This window comes from Alternaria triticimaculans, assembly GCF_023758025.1.
Source record: "Alternaria triticimaculans strain BMP 0046 chromosome Unknown scaffold_7, whole genome shotgun sequence".
Lineage (NCBI taxonomy): Eukaryota > Fungi > Ascomycota > Dothideomycetes > Pleosporales > Pleosporaceae > Alternaria > Alternaria triticimaculans.
In genome coordinates this window covers 1,433,042-1,454,520 of record NW_026055964.1, presented here as the reverse complement: position 1 = coordinate 1,454,520, position 21,479 = coordinate 1,433,042, and the positions used below count along the sequence as shown (strand labels likewise).

General features: G+C 51.9%; 7 protein-coding genes across 7 annotated transcripts; 3 read left to right on the top strand and 4 right to left on the bottom strand.

The window, feature by feature from the left end:
* Positions 1-5: 5 nt before the first annotated feature.
* On the bottom strand, positions 6-1,232 carry J4E78_005852 (uncharacterized protein; the record flags this gene model as incomplete). The annotated part of the gene is made up of 1 exon (XM_049366467.1): positions 6-1,232. One exon carries the CDS (start codon positions 1,230-1,232, stop codon positions 6-8), a length of 1,227 nt encoding a protein of 408 aa, XP_049222193.1.
* A 649-nt stretch (positions 1,233-1,881) lies between these two features.
* Positions 1,882-4,284, top strand: MDR2 (multidrug-resistance transporter mdr2; the record flags this gene model as incomplete). The annotated part of the gene is made up of 2 exons (XM_049366466.1): positions 1,882-3,771; positions 3,817-4,284. 2 exons carry the CDS (start codon positions 1,882-1,884, stop codon positions 4,282-4,284), a joined length of 2,358 nt encoding a protein of 785 aa, XP_049222192.1.
* Positions 4,285-5,010: 726 nt separating this feature from the next.
* Positions 5,011-5,634, top strand: J4E78_005850 (uncharacterized protein; the record flags this gene model as incomplete). Its single annotated transcript, XM_049366465.1, has 1 exon — positions 5,011-5,634. One exon carries the CDS (start codon positions 5,011-5,013, stop codon positions 5,632-5,634), a length of 624 nt encoding a protein of 207 aa, XP_049222191.1.
* Positions 5,635-5,756: 122 nt separating this feature from the next.
* J4E78_005849 (uncharacterized protein) lies at positions 5,757-6,614 on the bottom strand (the record flags this gene model as incomplete). Its single annotated transcript, XM_049366464.1, has 1 exon — positions 5,757-6,614. One exon carries the CDS (start codon positions 6,612-6,614, stop codon positions 5,757-5,759), a length of 858 nt encoding a protein of 285 aa, XP_049222190.1.
* A 3,938-nt stretch (positions 6,615-10,552) lies between these two features.
* On the bottom strand, positions 10,553-11,557 carry J4E78_005848 (uncharacterized protein; the record flags this gene model as incomplete). Its single annotated transcript, XM_049366463.1, has 1 exon — positions 10,553-11,557. The coding sequence occupies one exon, from the start codon at positions 11,555-11,557 to the stop codon at positions 10,553-10,555; it is 1,005 nt and encodes a 334-aa protein (XP_049222189.1).
* Positions 11,558-13,726: 2,169 nt separating this feature from the next.
* Positions 13,727-17,829, top strand: J4E78_005847 (uncharacterized protein; the record flags this gene model as incomplete). The annotated part of the gene is made up of 4 exons (XM_049366462.1): positions 13,727-15,679; positions 15,732-15,739; positions 16,619-17,556; positions 17,618-17,829. 4 exons carry the CDS (start codon positions 13,727-13,729, stop codon positions 17,827-17,829), a joined length of 3,111 nt encoding a protein of 1,036 aa, XP_049222188.1.
* Positions 17,830-17,926: 97 nt separating this feature from the next.
* Positions 17,927-20,753, bottom strand: J4E78_005846 (uncharacterized protein; the record flags this gene model as incomplete). Its single annotated transcript, XM_049366461.1, has 6 exons — positions 17,927-17,946; positions 18,002-18,892; positions 18,943-19,024; positions 19,081-19,228; positions 19,623-20,592; positions 20,645-20,753. The coding sequence occupies 6 exons, from the start codon at positions 20,751-20,753 to the stop codon at positions 17,927-17,929; spliced, it is 2,220 nt and encodes a 739-aa protein (XP_049222187.1).
* Between the last annotated feature and the right edge of the window lie 726 nt (positions 20,754-21,479).

Sequence of the window (21,479 nt, the reverse complement as noted above, 5' to 3'; positions counted from 1 at the left end):
TTGTCTTATGAAGACATGTTCATGCTCTGTAGGTCCTTCGCAACGTCATCCCCCGTCACATCATTCTTATTCACATCACTTGCCAAGTATCCAATGCCTTTGCATCCACCTTCATATTCAAATTCCACACCAAGCATCTCCTTTGCTACCCACTGTGCAGTCTTGGCATGCAGACTCGGTTCCATCAGCACATCCTTCCTTTTCCCTCCATACACCTTGCTTCTTCCCTTGGCGAGCGCCTGGAACACTACCAACTGGTCTCGCAGGTACTCATCTACGCAGCCACCATGCTCGATCTCTGTTAACAAATCATCGGACACCTTCTTCACAATGGTAGGAATGACATGTTCGAGCTTCCCAGCACGGAACCCACGATCGTACAGCCAGTCGCGACCAAGCTTCATGCCGGTGGACGTGGTGGCTACTAGAAGGAGGTAGTAGCGTTTGTCGTGGTGTGAATCTTCAAAAGTAGTCTCCACCCTATTATTGTGGTCGACCGTATCGCCGAAGAACCGAGACTGGCGTCTCTCAAACATAACATCGAGTTCCTCGCGAAATTGCCGCTCAGTATCTTTGGGTGCGATGATCGTCGCCGTTACACTGATAATTTCTCCTCTGTCGAGTAATTGAAATGCTGACAGTCTTTCTTTCATAGGCGAAATTGTGTACGTGACGCTGCCAACAGTGGCACTTCCCTGCGACCAGCCCCGCGAATGGATCTGAATGCCGATGTATGGTATTCCAACAAGCTCCAACGTTGGTATAAGGACCTGGACAACGTAATCGATAGATGGAGAGTTGGAAACGTTGGTGCCTCCATCGATACGTATACGTATCGGCGTTTCAACTCCAGAGAAGATGATGTACGGTAGGATGGCTTGCAGCACCAGGTTGACACTTCCGGGGGTGCTCTGTTTGATGCGCACGTCACCAGCAGTCAGTCTGCTGTTTGATATTTCGACGGTCTTGGATGGGATGAAGGTGATTTCCTTGCTCTTGAGTTCTGCACCGTTGATTTTCGCATTGCTTGCTTGGCCAAGCCACTGCACACAGGTCAAATGTTGAGCTTTGAGTCCCCCGCCGCCGGAGCGCTTGCCCCGGATTTTGCTGATCTGAATTGACTTTTTGGTCAGGCTCGAGAGGCCAAGGGCTACCCGTAACAGTTGGCCTCCACCTTCGAGAGTCGTGCCGTCTAGATGGATTGGTGTCGGTGTTTGAGGTGTGGACGCCATGGCTACAAACAATGCTGCCATACGACTGTGCAGCTCGTCAGTGAGTTATGTGCAACATTGGAACATGATCTGAGATGCATCGCTGTTGGGGCTGAGACATCCGTTGGTTCCTGGTGTATGAGTGAAGATGACTCAGGCGGTCGCGCCTTCCGTTCACGCCACGAATGAGCCTCAAGGCCACCCGTATGTAGCAGGTGTATATTGAGTCATATTCGCGCCTTCTTCCTTTGAGAGTTTGAACTATCTCTGTGGAGATCTCGTCGATTTGGTTTGGGGGTGAACAAGGAGACGACCTAGAGCGCGCAAAGCTGCAGCGTCACGCGGCGATGACGTCGCGCAGTCACAAACATTCAGACATTAGACATGCGTACAAACACTGGGCATCTAGACCGTGATAATTGCAAAGACCCTTAAACGCGGGCGTGAAGTTGGTGGTGCCCTGCTTCAGGGACTCTCGGAGATCGAGCCGCGGCACGCAGGCGATCGACGCGGCGGTCCTGTCGTCATCAGCGAGGCGCCGAACTTTTGATTGACATGTCCGAAGTCGTCCACGCCCACGTCCGCACGTCCATGGCCATGTCGAATGCCTCAATAACGCCCCAATTCCATCTTCACGTCCGGTAGCTGCCTCGTCTACCCTCCGCCAGCCATGCGCGCCCCGCTGGCTTTCTCCGCAAAGGCCTGGCACGGCCCAGGCAACGGAGCCCTCTTTTCAAATATACAGTCGCGCATCTCGACGACAACACCCGCCATTGCGAGATCCTTCGCTACGACACCGATACCGAAAGCTTCAATATCCAAGGCGTCACCGAACAGCTGCGCGCCGTCCCTCTTCGCACCGTCATCCATACTCCGACTCGCAGCCGCGGGCACCACACGCAACAATGGCCTACACACACCAGCTCGCATGTTCACCACATCGCGACTACTAGCGGAAGCCTCAAGCAATGCCAAGCCTGCGAGGCAGCGCATATCATACAAAGAGGAAATCAAGCAAAAGGGCATCGTGGACCTGGAAGAGCACGATGGCGAGCCCGAGAACGAGGAACAAGGCTTTGCAAAGTCCGAAAAGGCGGCGCAGGCGAAGCAGGTCAATTTGAGCGCCAAACTCAGCAAAGATGGGTCTGGCGCTGCAGGTGCACCAGGCGGCATGAAGGAGATCTGGAGACTGATCAAAATTGCCCGACCTGAGCTGGGCGTGCTCTCCTGGGCTTTCCTGTTCTTGCTCCTTGGTTCTGGCATTTCTCTCTCGGTACCCTTCTCAATTGGTAAAATCTTGGACGCCGCTACTTCGACTGAGAACACCAATGGTCTCCTCTTTGGTGTTTCTCCATCTATCTTCTACTTTGGGCTGGCAGGTGTCTTGACGACCGGTGCTGCGTTCAACTTTGGACGTATCATCATCCTTCGAATCGTCGGAGAGCGCATCGTCGCACGCCTTCGATCGCAGCTCTACCGCAAGACCTTCGTCCAAAACGCCGAATTCTTCGACGCCAACAGGGTTGGAGATCTCATCTCCCGTCTCGGTTCGGATACCATCATCGTTGGAAAGAGCATCACACAAAACTTGTCCGACGGTCTACGTGCGCTCGTTAGCGGTGCTGCTGGTTTCGCCATGATGGGTTTCGTCAGTCTGAAGCTTACCGGTATTCTCGCCCTGATCGCCCCGCCGGTCGCCCTCGTCGCCTTCTTCTCCGGTCGGTCGCTACGAAACCTTAGTCGTAAAATCCAGAAGAACTTGGGAACATTGACCAAGATCGCCGAAGAGCGGTTAGGGAACGTCAGAACAAGTCAAGCTTTCGCTGGAGAGGTTCAAGAAGCATCACGATACAACCGGCAGATCAAGAGGATATTCGCTTTGGGAAAGAAGGAAGCCGTCGTTGCTGCGAGCTTTTACGGAAGTACTGGACTAATGGGCAACCTGACCATCATCTCCATCCTGTATGTCGGTAGTAACATGGTCAAGAACGGCGTCATCTCTATCGGTGAGCTGTCCTCGTTCTTGATGTACACCGTCTATGCTGGTTCTAGTATGGTTGGTCTTTCTGGCTTCTACGGGGAGATGATGAAGGGTGTTGGGGCTGCCAGTCGTCTCTTTGAACTCCAGGATCGCAACCCAACAATATCGCCCACCAAGGGTCTACCAGTCAAGTCGGCCCGGGGCCCCATCGAATTCAAGAATGTCAACTTCAGCTACCCGACAAGACCAGCGGTAACCATCTTCAAGGACCTCAGCTTCAGGATTGAGCAGGGTACCAATGTGGCCATCGTTGCACCCAGTGGAGCTGGAAAGTCTACGGTCGCCAGTCTCCTTCTACGTTTCTACGTCCCCAACTCCGGAACCGTAACCATCGACGGCCGAGACATCACCACCTTGAACGCAAAGCAACTGAGGAGGAAGATCGGTTACGTCGGTCAAGAGCCCGTACTCTTCTCTGGCACAATCGCGGAGAATATTGCATATGGCGTACCCAATGCTACACGCGCTGAGATCGTTGCTGCTGCCCGCAAGGCCAACTGCCAGTTCATTAGCGATTTCGTATGTACAACCCCTTTGATATGAGAGCCTCACTAACAAGTACAGCCTGATGGCCTTGAGACACACGCTGGCGCCAGAGGTACTCAACTCTCCGGAGGCCAGAAGCAACGTATTGCCATCGCACGAGCACTCATCAAGAAGCCCGACATCCTTATCCTCGACGAAGCCACGAGTGCTCTGGACGCCGAGTCTGAAACTCTTGTGAACCAAGCGCTTAACAAGCTTCTCCAGGAAAACAACACAACTATTAGCATCGCCCATCGTCTATCAACGATCAAACGGTCCGACCGTATTATCTGCATCGACTCCGAAGGTAGGGTAGCCGAGGAAGGCACCTACGAACAGCTCAGCTCGAACCCAGAGGGCGCATTCAACAAACTCATGGAATGGCAGATGAGCGGTGGTGACGTGCCTGCTAAGGACGTCAAGGCCCCAAAGCCTACGGAAGAAGAGGAGATCGAGCGAGAGCTTGATGAGGAGAAGGAAGAAGCTGCTGGCCGCAACCGTGTCTAGTGAAGCTGCATCTTTATTTGTATCATATTCAATGGCAGTCGTGGCGATTTTGCGCGACTCTCCTGCTTCTTCATGGAAGCAACGGTGGGCAAGCCCGCCACCAACAATGAACCTCCACACAGCACCAGGGTTGCTGCACGCTTGGGCCGAAACACGCATTCCAAAAGCAGAATGCGCTCCGCAGGGAGACCAGAGAGTGATCGCCCTCCGCATGGCGCTATTTGAGTGGTACTATTTGATCAAACATGAGAACTTCTACTATCAAGCTCCTGTATTGCCATAGCCTAAGATGTAGTATCACGCTCTGACTACCCAAGCATGTGAGGCTTGCAGCTATAATCAAATCATCATTCCCCTCTCAACATCACTCTGTACTCTGCAGGACATGTCGGGACGCTCCGCTAGCTCCATTAGCACCCTGATCGCACCCTGCATCGCCATGTCATCACATAATCAGGTACGACACCACTCATAGCACGCACCACAACCCGATACATGAGAGGCTACCAATCAAGGCTCTACTAAACACACTAGCGTACCGAACAGGCAATCTCCCCGTACATCGTGAGGTAACGCGATGGTGACGTCATGCATACCACGCAGTCTAGACCCTCCACACCTAACGCGCGCTGACGCGATGTATACCGTGATGTCAAAAGCAACGTGCCATATAATCCCCATCTCACTCGACCCCCAAACCCATCCATCTCAATCAATTCCACCCTAATGCTCAATACCACATCCCGTCTCCTCCGCCTTTCCACATCCACACTCTCAAAGCGAAGTCCAGTCCCCATCACCAAAGCCTTCAGCACAACCACCCCCCGCCTCTACGCCGCCAAAATGGACGCCCTGAAGAAAGTCGGCAACCGCGAGAACGCGCCCCCCAAACACGAAATGGTGCACTTCCCCGGCCTCATGTCCGAAAAACGCAGTTTCGGCGACTTCCGCACCGTCCTGCACACAGGCCTCTACTCCCAGATCGTCGCCATGGAAGTCCCCGTCAACGGCGAAATCGGCGACGAAGTCCATCTTGTCGACCAGATCCTGCTCTTCACATCAGGAAAGGGGCTGGCGACGGTGAATGGCAAGGACCAGGAGGTTAAGGCTGGTGATGTTGTTGTTGTGCCGGCGGGGACGCAACATCAGTTTGTTACCAAGGGGGATCAGCCCTTGGAGTTGATTACGGTGTATGCGCCTGCGGAGCATTTGCCGAGTAGTGTGCATAAGACTAAGGAAGAGGGAGATAAGGCGGAGGAGGATGAGGTTGATGAGGCGCCTGAGTGGGCGTTGAAGCCGAAGAGTGAGAATGAGAAGGAGGGGTTGGTTAAGGAGAGTGGGAAGTATTAGATGGGAAGGCTGTATAGTGTCAATGATAAGTATATTTTATAAGGCTGAAAGTTTTTGTGTTGTTTGTTGGTGTAAGAGATCGTGAGCTGGGGTACGTCAATGACTGGATATCGCGTAGGAGGTTAGACCTCAACCCATTCCGTAAGCTCTTCCTTGCGAACCTTGTGTCGCAGGAGCCTCTTCTCTTTCCCCTCTCCGTCAAAGACGGCGGGTACGATTTGTATGTCAAACTCGCTGCCAAACTTCATCTTAACATCCCATGCCTTCCCTCGTTTGAGCTCCCCAATATCGTCAGCAATCTTGAGAGCTTTGTACTGAACACCGTCTCCCAAAGTATCGCCACAGTCCTGGCTTGATTGCGGGATCTTGATGTGACCAGCTACATCATCCCAGGGGTTAAAGTTACACAGCAACCACAGCGCGCCTGCTCTTCCATTCTCCTCGATGGCTACGACGAGGACGAAGTCAGAGTCATACCAGGGTATCGGCCTTTCCTTTCTTTCAGCACTTTGTTTGTTACTTTCCATGTAGCAATCCTTGAGACGGAACACCCGGCCCAGCTGCATAAACACAAAGCCCGTGGCGTCGTTGCCTCTGGACTCGTTCTTGACACTAGATTGATCTGGTTCAATATCCTTCGGCTGGTTTCCTGCGGTCGCGGTATCGGCCCCTGTCTTCCATATGTTGATACCAAGTATGTTGTAGAATTCCGGCCACTCGCGTTGATCGTCCCAGTCCACGTCTTCGTCCTCGTACTTCAGTTGGTTAAAGCCGTCGGGTACCAGGCAGAAGTGGTAGTCGCAATGCATTCCCAGTTCGAGTGCGCCATTATCGATCCGGTGTAGTGTGTGATAGACCTTTTCGCGCGATTCTTCATCAAGAAAATCGATCTCTTGGATCGCTTTGATGAGTTCGGCGGCGGTTGGACGTGGTTGGTTTTGGCGAACCCGCTCGCAATCGGGGTCGGTTAGAGATGACATGGTATTTTTACGTTTGTTTGTTTAAATTTGAGTGAGAAATGAAGAGGGAGAGAGGTCAAGTTCAATTTTGCTGTGTGAAAAGGGAACTTTGTTGCGTGTAAAAGCTCTTCAGCTGAACCATGGTACCATCAGTGAGTCACATCGTCTATGATCCAGACTTTGTACCCTTTGCAGATTGGAAAAGACACGGGTTTCGTCCCTTTCAAGGAGTGATACTCGATGTGTTTGTACCGCGATTCTATGCTCGTGAAGATGGACTTGGCTTGTTCAGCTAGTGTATGTTTCGCGTAGTGATACTTATGTAGTAGCCTCATCCTGAAGATTAGGCCCACGACTTTCCATAACATCTAAACATGATACGAATGCTACTGCATCGAACTTGAATGCAATAATTAGTTGACCACGGTGGACAACAACAGTTTAAGGAGAGTGGGAAGTATTACCTGGGTAGATGGGAAGTTTAGCAGACTCGCAAACTATTAGTGATGTATAGCTCCATCGTATGCTCCTTGGTAGATCGCGATAATGCATACTTGGATTAATTGTTGACTGTTAATCAGGGTCGTGCTACAAACTTCCTCATATTGGTTCACGGCGGTCTTGGTTGAATGCCTCACTATCGTGGTTTTGTTTAATACTTCATCAAGGTACGATGATCGTTCTCCGCAGCGATTCAATTCATTCGTCTAGACAATGCTGTCCAAGCATATAGTTCAGCTCGTATCTTAGAGGTCGAAGTAGTGTTTCGTGTCCACACGATGATGTAGGCCGTGCTGTATACCTTTTGGACAGCAACCCCAAAGCCAACTCAGACGACATTGTAATTCTCTTGAAGCCCAGAAGATCTTCACACGTATGGTTCCTCAATTAACGCCATGCCTCACTGCCCAAACGGGGGTCGGAGAGCGACTGCTACCGAAGCTGTCACTGTTCGTTATGACGAGGCATCGTAGGATACCCGTGTTCATAGTTTGCTACCATATTTGCGCGTAATCTGTGATTCATCCGAAAACAAGTCATTCTGCTGTACACACAGTCAGTGTCGCAAATGCATGACAGTCACGTTGCGCTTTGGGGTGCTTGTGAGAGCAGTTGCGCGGTCCTCGTGAGCTTGTATAGTGCAATGTAGCAATCACGTCGGTCAGGTTATTAACCACCCTTTTTGACGTGGAATCCTCACTCACGCACCATCGACTCCAAGGTTAACTCAAGACAATCCAGATTTCTCCCTGATACCTCTACCGATCACGATGTCTGCACCCTCCAAGACCTTTCCGCTGAATGATCTCCCTACCATGGCCTTCGACGGCTCGGGCAAAACCGACGCAGTCCGGGAGAGATATTGCTCAATGCTCAGAGAAATTGCGGCGGTGGCCGGCCAAATAGAGTTCACGATTGGTGAGCACTATCACCATTACTCACCCAGCGTCCGTACTCTCGTTGATGAGTTCCTGAGCTCAGCATGGGGGCAAATCATCCACGTATGCGAAAGACCGTTCGCTGTAATAGAGTCAGGGCTTGAGGCAAACCACCAAGCAGTGCTCAACCAGCAGTTTCGGCATGCCGGCGGAGCAAGTTCCCAGGTTTTCGCAGGCCTCATCAATCGCCCACCTACCAAGGACGGGAAGAAGGCCAAAGCCAACGCTACTGTTAGGGAGATAATCGTCTTAGTAAGGTAATGCATTGAACGAGCGAAGCTGGCATGCCGTACTTTGTTCTGGACGTTGACAATTCCTGGATCGGGCTGGGATCCACTCACGCGCCAGCTGGAGGAATCTCTGAACGCATTCAACACTATACCTACAGCCCCGAGCCGAGGAATACTCATCGAGATAGCCCTTCGGAGGAGCATGGGAAAGAACGTGCTGAACGCAAACAACAAAGTCGTGAAGAGGATACCAAACCAAGTCGCAAAGCAAAACATCGAAGCCTGGAAAACCTCAAATCGTGTTTCACAAGATCTCCGCCTCGTGTTCCACACAAAGCAGAACGGAGCACTATTTGACGGACTGAAGCACACCACCACCGAGCAAGCAGACGGCACCATCAGTATAACGTACGATGGAAACTTCATCAATTATCATTATGCCGGCACACCCACGATGCACTTCATCTGCGCCCACAACTGGTACGCCCCTGAGAATCTTGCCAACGCTGATACGATGCGAGATTGGATAGTCGGCTCAACGCGGCCCAAATGTCGTTTGTTCGCCCATGCCAACGAGATTTACACAATGTTAAGGGAGGAACATCTGGGAACCGACCATATGAACGCCGTGGGAAGCGCCCGTCGACGACTCGAACCTATTGAGACCGCAGTAGTCACAAGATTCGAGGCAGACCACCGACGGGTGCACCAAAAAGAGGATTTTCCACTGATTCGTCCAGTTGTGATAACGGAATTCCACGGCAACCCCTCCAATATGAGCCTGGTCGGACGCACTAAAGACTACGGCATCAGTATCTCTAGGAGTCTGAAGCCGACATTGTGTTGTTTTGCATGCCGATGTATTTATGGCTATAGATCCTTGTTCACCCCAATCGATCAGGAGACACAGAAGCGGGAGTTCATCAGCTTTGACTGGAAGGACCGCATCATCGAGCATTGTTGTGCGGAAAGCGCAGCGTCGATGCAGTGTGCTCTTTACAACACTGCACGTAACGGAATGGCGCATCAGTAGCTTGGCGATGTTCTTTCGGCAAAGCTACCTACAAAGACACCTCGCGCCTGTCTCTTGCTCCCTTTCACGGTCCCTCTCGCCCCTGCACTCGGGCGTGGCGAATACTTCCTGCGTTTCCATGGCGTACAACTGATCTCTATCGTTTGTGTTTGTTTTTCTGGAGTCTTCTCTTTTTCGGGCAATGTAAACACTTGAGGTACCGAGAGTGTTTCTTTGCATCGCCTTTCCTAGCACTGGTTGTCGTCATACGAATATTTCGATCGTCGTTTGTGCTTGGGCGGGATTACTTAGGTTCTCTTCTCTCCTTGGCATGTCTCTCCTCACACTCTTTACATTGGAATTGCTTGCGAGTAGTTGGATAGTAGGATACTTATACTACCATCTACAAATGACCGATTCCATCCATGCGACGACGTGACTTTGCTCTGTGTTTGTTGATCGTTTGAGACATGCCCAGGTGGACATGACCCCGGGGAAATCAGCTTGTGTTCTTTCAAGAGATGTCGATGTATGAGGCTGATTCTAGGGCTTCGACAAGATGTCCCTGGCTAAAAACACGATTCAAAACTGAGTATCAGAGTATCAAGTAGCTTGAAGGTGGATTACAGATGTTGAGCAGCAGCAGTACTGGTAGCGACTCACATGTATATTGCGCAATCTCGGAGATACCCTTATGGTAGGACTGTGCACGTAATGCGCAGTCGATCAACAACCCAAGCAATCGATTGAATGACCTATTGGTCACGATAGCTACATGTGTGCGATGCCATATCCTGGTTGCCATCCAATTCGCCCAGTGCCCAGGTGGCACTGCGATGACGCAAAGCGCAACGAGCCACCCCGACCTCGGGACTTGTGTAACGCAAACTAACTAGACAGCAGAGCTCTCCCACAAATAAGAGAAGTTCCAAGTACGATAGACATTAATATTGTGGGATGCGCAGGCTGAAGAGAGATCGCGTGAGCTAAGAAGCGAGGCACTGGGTCAAGGAGATTTTGTTCTACATTCTGTGTGTAAGACGGCCTGATATGATATCGCTAGGCGCCGTCACATACATCTACGGCGGTTTACATTTTAAGGAAATCTAATAACGGCGGCGATGGATACAAAAGAGTGACTGTCCTGAACGCGAGAGAAGATACAGATCCGTTCTAGGGCACATAGTAAAGATGACTAGAAAACGCTACGCGATCCTGTCCGCACACTCGTTGCCATCGCGTTCGGAGAACGGCCCGATACTTAAGATTCCGGCTTCTCTAACCACTGCGGATGACGTCAGGGACCTTCTGCCGAAAGATATTGCCTCTGGTGGAAAGCGTGGAGAAAACCGCGGCGACGATCTGGGCCTCGGATTCCGTCCCGAACTGCGTTGTCATACACCACGGCTTCTTGTCCTCGAGATCGCTCATTTTATCTCCAAGCTTCACAGCCAAACGCTGAGTTTTGTCTCCTAGAAGAGTTCCCCAGAATCTTCCTGTTCGCGGGATACGGACCCTGTCGCCTTCGATCTCAGATTCAGGCTTGAAATTGAAGATCAGCCATGGCGCGCCAGGCGTTCCGTCCCGTTCGATAGCCACGACGAGGACAAAACCGGAATCGCTCCAGGGCATCTGTACAGGGTTGTGGGACGATTTCTCGTAGCTCTTTCTCGAATCGTGTGAGAGGTAATCAACCCTGCCCAGCTGCATGAACGTGAAACCGGTATCATCATTGCCAGTGGATGAATTGCTGGAAGCGGATTCGTCTGAATCGTTATTCTTGCGCCGGTTGTTACTCTGAGGGCTTGTCTTGGTCAGGTTGATACCGAGTATAGATCCAGGTAGGATGTCGCGCGGGTCCATCTGGTCGATGTCGTAATCTTCGGGGACTAGTTGTAAGAGATCCATCCTTAGACAGTAGTGATAGTCGAGATACATTCCCAGGCCGACGTATGAGCGTAGGTCGGTACTCAACATGTCACAAAGAGTCGTACGGGAGTCCTCGGAGAGAAAGTTTGTCTTTTCAATGGTCTTGACGAGGTCGGCGGCGCTTGCGGGTTCAGGGAGTTGTCGAATGAGATTGCACTGCTTGTGGCTCCAGTCTCGAAATTTCCGTAGACTGTCCGGGTTTGGGAGCAACTCGCGCATGAGAAGCTGGCGATTCTCCTCGACATCTGGATTGTCCGTACGGAAAGAGCCGTCGCTGTTGCGGTAGCCGCTTGTCGAATGTGCTATCAGTTGTGCTGAAATCCTCTCGCAGTCGGCGTCGGTGAGAAGTGACATGGTTAGATAGATCCCGGGAGTGAAGTTGAGTTGAGAAAGGTAGTCCAGGGTATCGTGGATGCGACTTGGGTATGCTTAGTCTGCCAGTTGCTCGCACAAATGCTCGCGGCGACGGGTGCTTCTGATGTTGCTAGTCTCTAGCAACCGCTTGGTAGCTACCTAGCTAGACAAAATCACCAAGCGAGTGAGTGTAAGCCAACACGCAAACGACTTGGCCCAATCGTTCGGTAGCTAAATGCAATCAGCACACGCATAGCGCAAGCAGCAATCCCCGACCACGGTCTCTTCGGGGCCACAACCAGTTGTACAGAAGACCCTGTCAAGTGCGCTGCGCAAAGCAATCTTTTTTTTTGAGTCGTGCTCAACGCTGAATGAACCCTAGAAGAAGGTACCAAGCCTGAGCTCGATTCCTATTGGCGTGAGGCATTGGAAATGCGATCATGCATTCATTGCAGTCATTCTTCGTTACCGTGGGTGGAAATAGAGACAACCACTTTAGATGAACAGCCTAGCAAACCATCATTACTAGATATTGATTTTCTAAATGTACACAACTAAGGTTCATTTGCGAGAAGACCCCTTGGGCTTGAGCGCGAAAGACAGAGAAGTGGAAATGCGGAAGTTCGGAAAGTGGGGGAGAAGTTCGGACAGGCTGCTGGACAAGCAGCGCGATTGTGAGTCCCATTTATCGGTATCGAAGAGATACCTGCTACTCCGTTTGAATTGATCATGAACTAACCGTGATATTCCATCGCGACTTTGCTTTCCCGGGGGTGTATGGGTTTTCGTCATAATGCAGCTGAGTTAGTCACATATTACTACAAGCGGTAAGAAGGATTTCCGGTGATCTCACAAACCTCCACATAAGAGTAACGACTGGAACAGTACTCCAACTCAGGGTCGTGGCAGTTGCATCACAGATCTGCAATTGAGACTCGAGGCGTGTGGGGCCGCTAAGAGAGCGTTTTCAACGTTCTTCCACCATGGCGGAACACGATAGTGACGCGGACCCTGCGCGCGTTCGCGGTGGTGGGTGATGGTCTGTCAGCCTTGCCGTAGCGTAGAATGACATGTTTAGAGGCAGTCTAGATTAGAATACGGGTGTAAGTATCAGGCATATCCTGACATTGGGCGAACGCAAGTCTTGGTGCGGTAGGTTTTCGTGTGGCGTTGCAACGACGTAATAGCGCTGCAATGCCCCGATCGCGACGTTTTCGCGAAGGTACTGGATGCGCTCAAGATGAGGGGAAACATGGCAGGATTAGTGTCTTCAGAGAGGAACAGCGGCCGGAGTCACGATAGGGTAGCTCGCGGGGTCGGGCTCTGAGCCGAAGTTTGGTTATCAGATGCGATAACCGCCGAGAGACCGAGGACCGGGCGGCGTGACAATGGCATGTTACAGAATTTGCGCGACTATGTGCCGAGAAGGCCTGCGCTTCAGCTCATAGTAATTGCGGTGAAGGCTGGTGGTGTAATATAACGCGTTCGGTGAGCACCATGATCAGGAGATGGGGCTGATGCCGTGGGCGCAGCCAAGATAGTCGCAAGATGGTTTGATCTAGGTCTATGTCGGATAAAGTAGGACATGACAAGTGGGAATACGAGCGGTTTCGGCGATGGGGCGCTGACAAGCGTCATTCGGCAGAAGTGGGCGTTCGGGATGCTCATCTCAGCCTTGAAGGCGTCGTTGATCGGCAGTGGGAAAAGCGTCCGGGCGCGGCCTCTGTCGAACATTTGTCCATCACCACCAAGCCTCACCTCATGCCCACACCCTCTGCCACGGCTAGAATCCGCCCAATACGAATTATTCCACAGTCACTGTCCATCGTGTCACCGATCTCGGGAATCCGCACGCGGCTGCCACTCGGTCGTGTTCGTTTGCCAGCCAGTCGAGGTGAGTGATGCCACGATCTGATAAGAAATTCGGTTGCATCGAAGCATCAGATAACCACCACCATCCCCCACATGCTCTGCGGTCGCACATCTCCGTCGTCCGCGGTTCAACAAGCAAGTGCGCCATGCACACCCGCACCGCGCCTTGCTGTTGCATTGAATTCCCCATGGCCATACCAAGTCAGCTCTTGCTAATCATGGTCCGCGCTAGCAGTCCCCTTTGTCGCGTCCCCGGCAGCACGCCCATCGCTCCTTCACCTCACTCCACGCAGGCACATGGCAACCTCGACAGCGACCATGCCCAGCCCCATCCCTACCACGGCGACTTCGCACCCTGACGACCCAATTCCTGCCGAGCCAAAGGATATTCCACAGCTCTCGCTCCGGCCCTCGCCGGCACAGCAGTCGCAGCCGGAGCAGACCTCACCGAAGTCGTCGGGCGAATCCACACTATGGACTACAAGCAGCGATGAGTCTGAGGCGCCCATGACGCCCATGACGGAGCCCGATCAGGGTGTTGAGGAAGTAGTCGATAAACTACAGGAACTGCCTACCTCGGCTGTCAATTTCTCTGGGCAGACGCGTCCTCGCCGCGCATCCACCACGCTCATTTCGGACAACCCAAATGACATCAGACGGATACTGGGCGAGGGTGAGACGGCCACCAAGCTCATCAGCCAGTGCTGCGGTGGAGGATGCTGTCTGCTCAAGACACTGGCCCCGGACGCATCGTCGCCCAACTTCATACCCGTCGTCGTCCCCGACAACCATGCCTTCCGGAGCCTCAACCTGCAGCTAGGCCCGCTCGGCCTCGACAGCGAGCTCACCGACACAATTCCGCTCCCTCCCGCCAACATGTCCTTCGAGCCTCTGCCGTCCAAGGACACCAAGTACGTCTCGCAGGTGCACAAGACGCCGCCCAAGTACGTTCAGCCACACCCGCCCTACGAGGTCTACTCGGCGCCGCTCTACCACGCACGCGAGTTGACCAAGCCGGGCGCCGAGAAGAGAACCATCCACTTCGACATCGACGTTACCGACTACCCCGACGAGGGAGGCGTCGACTTCAAGGTCGGTGGTGCCGTTGGCATCTGCCCTCCCAACTCGCAGGAAATGGTCGATGAGCTGTTCGATCTCCTCTGCATCCCCAAGTTTGTCCGCGACAAGCCAGTCACACTCAGGACGCAGACTGGAAGATGGCCGACCATCTGGGGTGAAGACCAAGCGCGCGAGCTTGTCACAACCAGACGCGAACTGCTGACCTGGTGTGCCGACATTCAGTCGCACCCGCCCACCAAGAACCTCCTTCGCGTGCTCGCCGAGTATGCCGAAGCCCCCAATGAGAAGAAGATTCTGACATACCTCTGCTCAGCCCAAGGACAAGCAGCCTTCTGCGACCTCCGTACTACTTCTCACTTCACAGTCTCACAGATGCTCAGCGCATTCCCTTCTTCGAAGCCCCCGCTACCGCACCTCCTCTCCGTCCTCACTCAGCTGATGCCTCGATTTTACTCCCTCTCGAACGACCCCCACATCTCGTCGGCGCGTCCCGGCCTTCCCGGTACCCGTCGCCTCATCGAGATGGCCGTCACAATTCACGAGACACCCGATTGGCATGCTGAGGGTGCTACACGTACAGGTGTAGGCAGTGGCTTCATGGAGCGCATGGCACACGCCTTCATCACAGCCGAGAATGAAGGTGTCGATCCCCGCAGCATCCTCGACCTGCGCATCCCCATGTTCCGCGGACTCATGGCGAACCCTCTGTCAAAGCAATTTGGTGGTGAAGGCCCCATGGTGCTCATCGGAGCGGGAGTTGGCATGGCGCCTTTCCGTGGTTTCATCCTGAACCGCCTCAAGAACGCCAACTGCGCCAACAAGATCTGGCTCATCCAGGGTGTCCGAGACTCCATGCTCGATGAGCTCTACTCCGGTGAACTAGGCGACCATGAACGCGAAATCAAAAAGGTCGTCCAGAGCCGGAAGGTCAAGGTGGGAGGCTCCAACGAGGTCAAATACGTCCAAGACGAGGTGCGAGTACAGGCTGATATCGTCTGGTTCGTCATCAATGCTCTTGATGGACGTATCTTTGTCTGTGGCTCTAGTAAGGGCATGGGCGAAGGTGTCGAAGAGTCTCTTATCGATGTCGCGATGCAAAAGGGCCGCCTGAGTGAAGCGCAAGCGAAGGAGTTCTGGGCCCGAAAGAAGGAGGACGGACAATACATTGCCGTAAGTACACTTTCCAATCATGCCTACCCTACACATTCTAACGAACACGCAGGAAACCTGGTGAATATGTCCTCTCTGGACATCTGTACATACAGTTACGGCTTCCGTTATAACCGCGTCTCCATCCTTATCGCTACCACATTTCCACGGCGTTCGAACAAAAGGTGTCCTTAATAAATCATATAGGCAGAACAAACATTGGTACGCACTTTCAGTCGAAGTTGGCTGTTCATGGCCTCTTCGTTTTCTGGGTTGGGATATTCGTCATCACATTAGAAGGACATGCGCGCAAGAGCATGGCGTTTGTCAAAGGCTGGGAACAGGCAATTTGTTTGCGTTATTACTATTGTCAAATCTATATCATCATATCACATATTGTTGATAGTGGGAAGAGAACGTAATGAAAGATGTTATTACAAGTTGTGGTCTTCTGGTGTCGAAAGGTTGGTGCTTGAGTGAAAGCTGATATCTTCCCAGTGCATTTGACAGTATTACTAGGGGTAGCTACCGTTTATGTCGCATTATATGAAGGAATTTCTCGAGGTGGAAATGTACGTTACTTCGTGAACTATCTACTTGTCAGAATTTAATACAACGTACGCCCCACGAGTTCTGGCCACCTCTAGTAGCATACCCTCTTACGAACGTGCACTGTGCGCCAAATCACTCTTTGTCGTGAATCTAATGAATTGATAGAGCCTATCTACAATGTAATAGTCTGGGTTGCGCATCACATTTTGATCGTAAGCCTTGGTTTCAATGTGTCTGAACCATGGTTCTCAACGTTCGCTACTCTACAGCGTTTTAGCATTGGGGTGTAACGAGTTCACTCACTTATATCGCATCTACCAAAACAGCATCGTTCCTATCTCCTTCCACTCTCCATAACGACTAGGAACCCTCATTCGATACGCGTTCTCAACCAACATTCTCCTCCAGCATGGCAAGCCAACTCCTTGAGCTCCCAGACGAGGTCCTTCTCCAGATTCTGCACTACCTTCCCAAAAGTGTCAAGCATCCCAATCCCCAAGCCGACATACTGAATGCGCTCTCGACATGCAAGCAACTGGCACCACTTGCCCGAGAGGTTCTCTTCTGCGCACCAATACTGTATTCAAGTAAGGTCGACCACTTCCTCGCTTCACTCTTCCAGTACCCAGACCTGGGACACAAAATCCGCAGCCTGACCATTGAAACGAAAATCCGTGGAATGTGCATAGGACCGAACCCTATTCCAGCACTCGAGCCTTCGCTATTAGCTAAAGCCATCAGCCATATCAGCACATTAGCCATCGATCCTCTAACGAAACAACACTTTACCGAATCCCTGCATGCCGGAAACGAATTCGACGGACCAAGCATCCTCCTCAGCCTCGTGCTGACCATGCTACCCAATCTACAGGAACTGTATCTCGGCGGCTCAATACTGTACAACTTCCCTTTTCTCCAACCCCTGCTCTATCATAGCAGTCTCTTCCCGGCCCACACCCCTGATCTAGGGCCTCTCCTCCCTCTCTTCAGCCACAAACTCACCGTACTTGAATCACCCAACGACTTCCGCACCTCGCCTTCCAGTCGGTACGATTATCGAGGCTCTGTGCATGGTATCCCGAAGTACTTCCCCGCGTTGCGCACGCTTGTGCTGCCAAGTGATAACGTGGTATATGCCTACTACAAAGAAGTCGTGCCGTCAAAACTCGAACGGCTTATCTTGACCGACTGTCTCGGTAGAGAGGCAGAAAGGTGGGTGAAGCACGTAGCCAGGGCAAAGACAACGCTATTTCCCAACCTGGCAAAAGTGAGCTTGTATCACTGCTACCCTGGAAATGCCGCTAAAATGGCGTCGCGGGAGTTTATGAAGAATATGGGCATACTGTGTAAGTTTTCCTCCCCGTGAAGATTTCGTCGTCGACGTTTTGTTCTAACAGTGTCCGGTAGTCTACCAGTATATTCCCGACTTTTATGACTGGACTACTCATGAGTATTTCCATCCTTGGCTGTATGGTGGTGACGAGCTTGATCTTTCGGCGGCGACCATGGATGAGAAAGAGCGTAGGTGGGATAAGGCTGAAAGGGATATGAAGAAGCGAGAGGCTAGGAAAGTTGCATGGGGCGGAGTTACAGCTGGGCGGAACCACACGAAATCGTAGGAAGGATATGCGATTAGAACTTTATCATCAGTAGAGCCAACGTCTCGTTAACGTAATGCTTCGTTAGTACACCCGCTATGAGTAGACTGTCCCAATTCTATCCGACACCAGGCCAACCTGTGCACAGTCAGTTTCCAAATCCTTTTGTCGAATCTCTCATCCAAAGACTTACTCCAAACAGTCGGCCCATCATTAACCTTGGCAACATTAACCCGATCCCCCACCCTCCACACCTCTTCCCTGCCCTTCCCCCAAAACCCATACCGTCCAAACACCGGACTCCACTTCGCCCCAACATCAATCCTGCGATCCTTCTGCAGCCTTTTCAGCACCTCTCCACTCGGCCCCTCCCCCGGTTTCCCCGTCTTGTAGTCAATATTAATACTCTTGCACCTCACACAGTTATGCGGAAGCAAGATCTCCGTACTCCCTTTCACCGTGACTTTACCCCAGTAATCTTCTTCGTACGGTTCATACGCGCCCTCCACCACGATATTAGGACGGAACTTTTCGATGTCCATGGCCATACCTTCTGGTAGTCGGGAGGAAACATCATCGAGACTCGTTTGCGAGCAGAAGAGATATGGGGCGCAGTCTGCGAAAGTGATCTTCCAGGATTCGGCTGCTGAGGGCTTGTGCAGGCCCATCGCTTTCTCGACGTACGAAGTAGTAAACGGGACGTATTTGGAGAGAAAACGGGTTAGTGGCGAGGGTTCCGCGGGTTGCATGTCTTGGAATTGGACGGTGCGTCGGTTGGTGCCTAAGTAGACGAAGATGACTGGGTAGCCGAAACAGGATGTGAACCAGTCGTTGTACTTTTGGGGCATTAGGAAGGCGGAGGTGGGGCTGGAGTGCATTTCGATATTGATGGGGGATAGCTTATCTGCGTCGGGTTCTAGTGGGATTTGAATTGATGTTGCTTTTGATGAGTCGCCGTATGCGATGTATCGGATGGTGATGGTGTCACTGGACATTTCTTGGAGGAATTGCGTCATTTCGGGGTATTTGGCTACGGCCATGTTTTTGTAGCCTTCTTCGGTTCTTTGGAGGAGCATGAAGGAGCCTGGGTTATTTTAACATTGTGCCAGTGTACAAAGGATGTGCGAAGCATACGGTCGTGCTTGAAACCATGAGTGGTGGCAACGGCTTCGGTGACCTTGACAGCTCGCAGCGACTTGATGGGGTAGATGTATATCTAACCGTGCTGTCATCAGCACACGATCTCAACCATCTCATAATCATACAACATACCGCTGAGATCTTCATAGCCGTCAACCGCTGCATCAACGGGCTAAGAAGGTTGAGCAGTTGATACATGCCGAACGGCACAACACAAAGTGCCGTGATGATCCATATCGGCGAGACCTTCTCCATATTAAAAGCGTACTCTTCCTCCATACTGGGCAATCAATTCGTAAATATCGAGAAATGGAAGCGACGGTGGTCTTGGAAGTTGATGTGGTTGCGGTTGGAGATGCGCCTGACCCACGTGTACGCCTTACCAAGGCGCCAAGACATGTCAAACCTACTTGAGTAACCTCGGTCATCGGTCATCATCGAACCTTCAATGGCACGCAGTGGCGTCAGTATGATACAGCAGTCGTGAGAAAGTTGGATTAGTAAACACATTGTTAAGCATTAAGGCCGGAAAGGACCGCGCTACCTAGGTGTCCGCAGTTCAACGCAATGCCGGCTTTACTGTGTCAACTATACAAAAAACGCTCTCGAATAGCTTCAACGAGTTTGTTTGATCTTGATTCATCTAGCCACAGTCCTACTATCTGGACCCTTACACCCTCTTTCCGAAAACTCGGAACCGCTTCACACCTCCATCCGGGATAATCACCAACTTCGCATGCGTGTAGCCCCTGCCAGCCACCTCCTTCAGCTCAGCCTTATACTCATGCTCCTTATCCGGACCCGTCTTTTGCGGCTCCAAAACCTCAACCCACTCCTTATCATCATGAGCCGGATCCTTCTCAAAGCTTCCAGCAAAGACCTGCACCTTTTGCGGGAAGTTGCCCCTAAAGTGCGCAGTGTCCACGACAACGTGGTCAATCTCACCCTTTGCGCCTAGCCTGACAATCGTCCAGTCGACGTGTTCGCCACGCGTGCGCTTCGTTTCCCAGCCGTCACCCATGTCTTTCCCGCGACCGGGGAGGAGGAGGTTGTCTTTTGTGCCGAAATGTTGGTCGGAGCACGCTGTTGCGACGCCTCCCATGACTGTTGCTGAGAGCTCGAAGATGGCATCTGCGGATTGGGGGAACACGGGCACGGCGACACCGTAGAGGCGGAAACGCGCAATGCCACCGTCGGGGTACATGAGGAGCCGGACGTGGGTGTACGCTTTTTCCGTAATGTTTGCCAGCTTCCATCCGTGCCGTTGGCTAGGTCCACACTCCTGCTTTGACAGAATCGTCTCCCAACCCTGGTAGCTTGGCTTCTTCACCTCTTCTTCCTCCTTCTCATCCGTGATAAAAGCACCCTCGACGGCAATTTCTGGTGCATGATTTCCGTTGAAGTGTGCCGTGTCGATTTCTACACCTGCTACTTTTCCGCTGGCGGTACCCAGTCTCAGTACCACCCAGTCGGCGGGTTCGGTGTTGTGACGTCGGGTTTCCCAACCGTCATACCAAGCTCCCGTATGTACGAAGACACCAGGTTTACGGACTGCTGGAGTCGGCGTTATGAGATTCTCGGCTGCAGCGAAGTATTCATCACTGAAAGAGAGGACTTTGGAGCCAAGTGGTGCAGATATGAGATCTCAATGCTTGTTAGATCTTTTGTCGAAATGCAAGGGTTATGGGCTTCTCACCAGTGTATTGGGACTTGAAAGTACTATCGATCTCATCAATTGGTATCGATTGCGCAGTGTTTGTGGCTACGCTTTTGACATCTTCTGGTGAAATGGTGCGAATTTCCATTTTGAGAGTATGATATGCAAGAAGAATAAGAAGATAAATGCAGTATGCTGAAGAGAGAGAAAAGTAGGAAGTTTGTTTTGGGATTTGGCTGACTACCAAGAAGTCATGGCGGGGTGGTGGAGTGGTGGGGTAGCTAGACCCTGCGTGCCAACAGCTGCTGCTGCTATCGGAATCCGCCGATGCCTCCGCCGACTCGATGGATATTGACGGGCCGATCACGGAGTGATACCGATAACTAGATAGCTACCTTACATAAGACTCTCATTATCGACAGTCATTCCATGTATTGTTTGTAAAGTGTTTGACTCCTCTCGCTGTGAGATGGGCCGATGCTACAGTAAGCGCGCTGTTTGCCCGGCGGGACGCACGATAGGGAAAAATTGATGTGTCCGTAGTTGACACAAAAGATTGAAGTAATGGCAAACAGATCTATGCATACCCTGATACTATGGTAATATCCAACTTGGGTGCTGTTGCACCCTTCATCCCCCAACGGAATCAGCATCGTTCTTGCGGTTGCAGCCGAAACAGTATGCCTGCATCCTCAGATCTGGTTTGCGTGCCGTAGGGTAATTGATAGAGTATTCCTCTTTGGACCGTCTCTCGAACCAGGTGCCACGTGTGTATCCAAGTCATATGCGGCAATGCAACAAAGAACGCGACGGTCAGCAGCAACGAGATGTTGTAGAACGGAACTTAAAAGAATCCGGTCTTCGTCTCAACCAA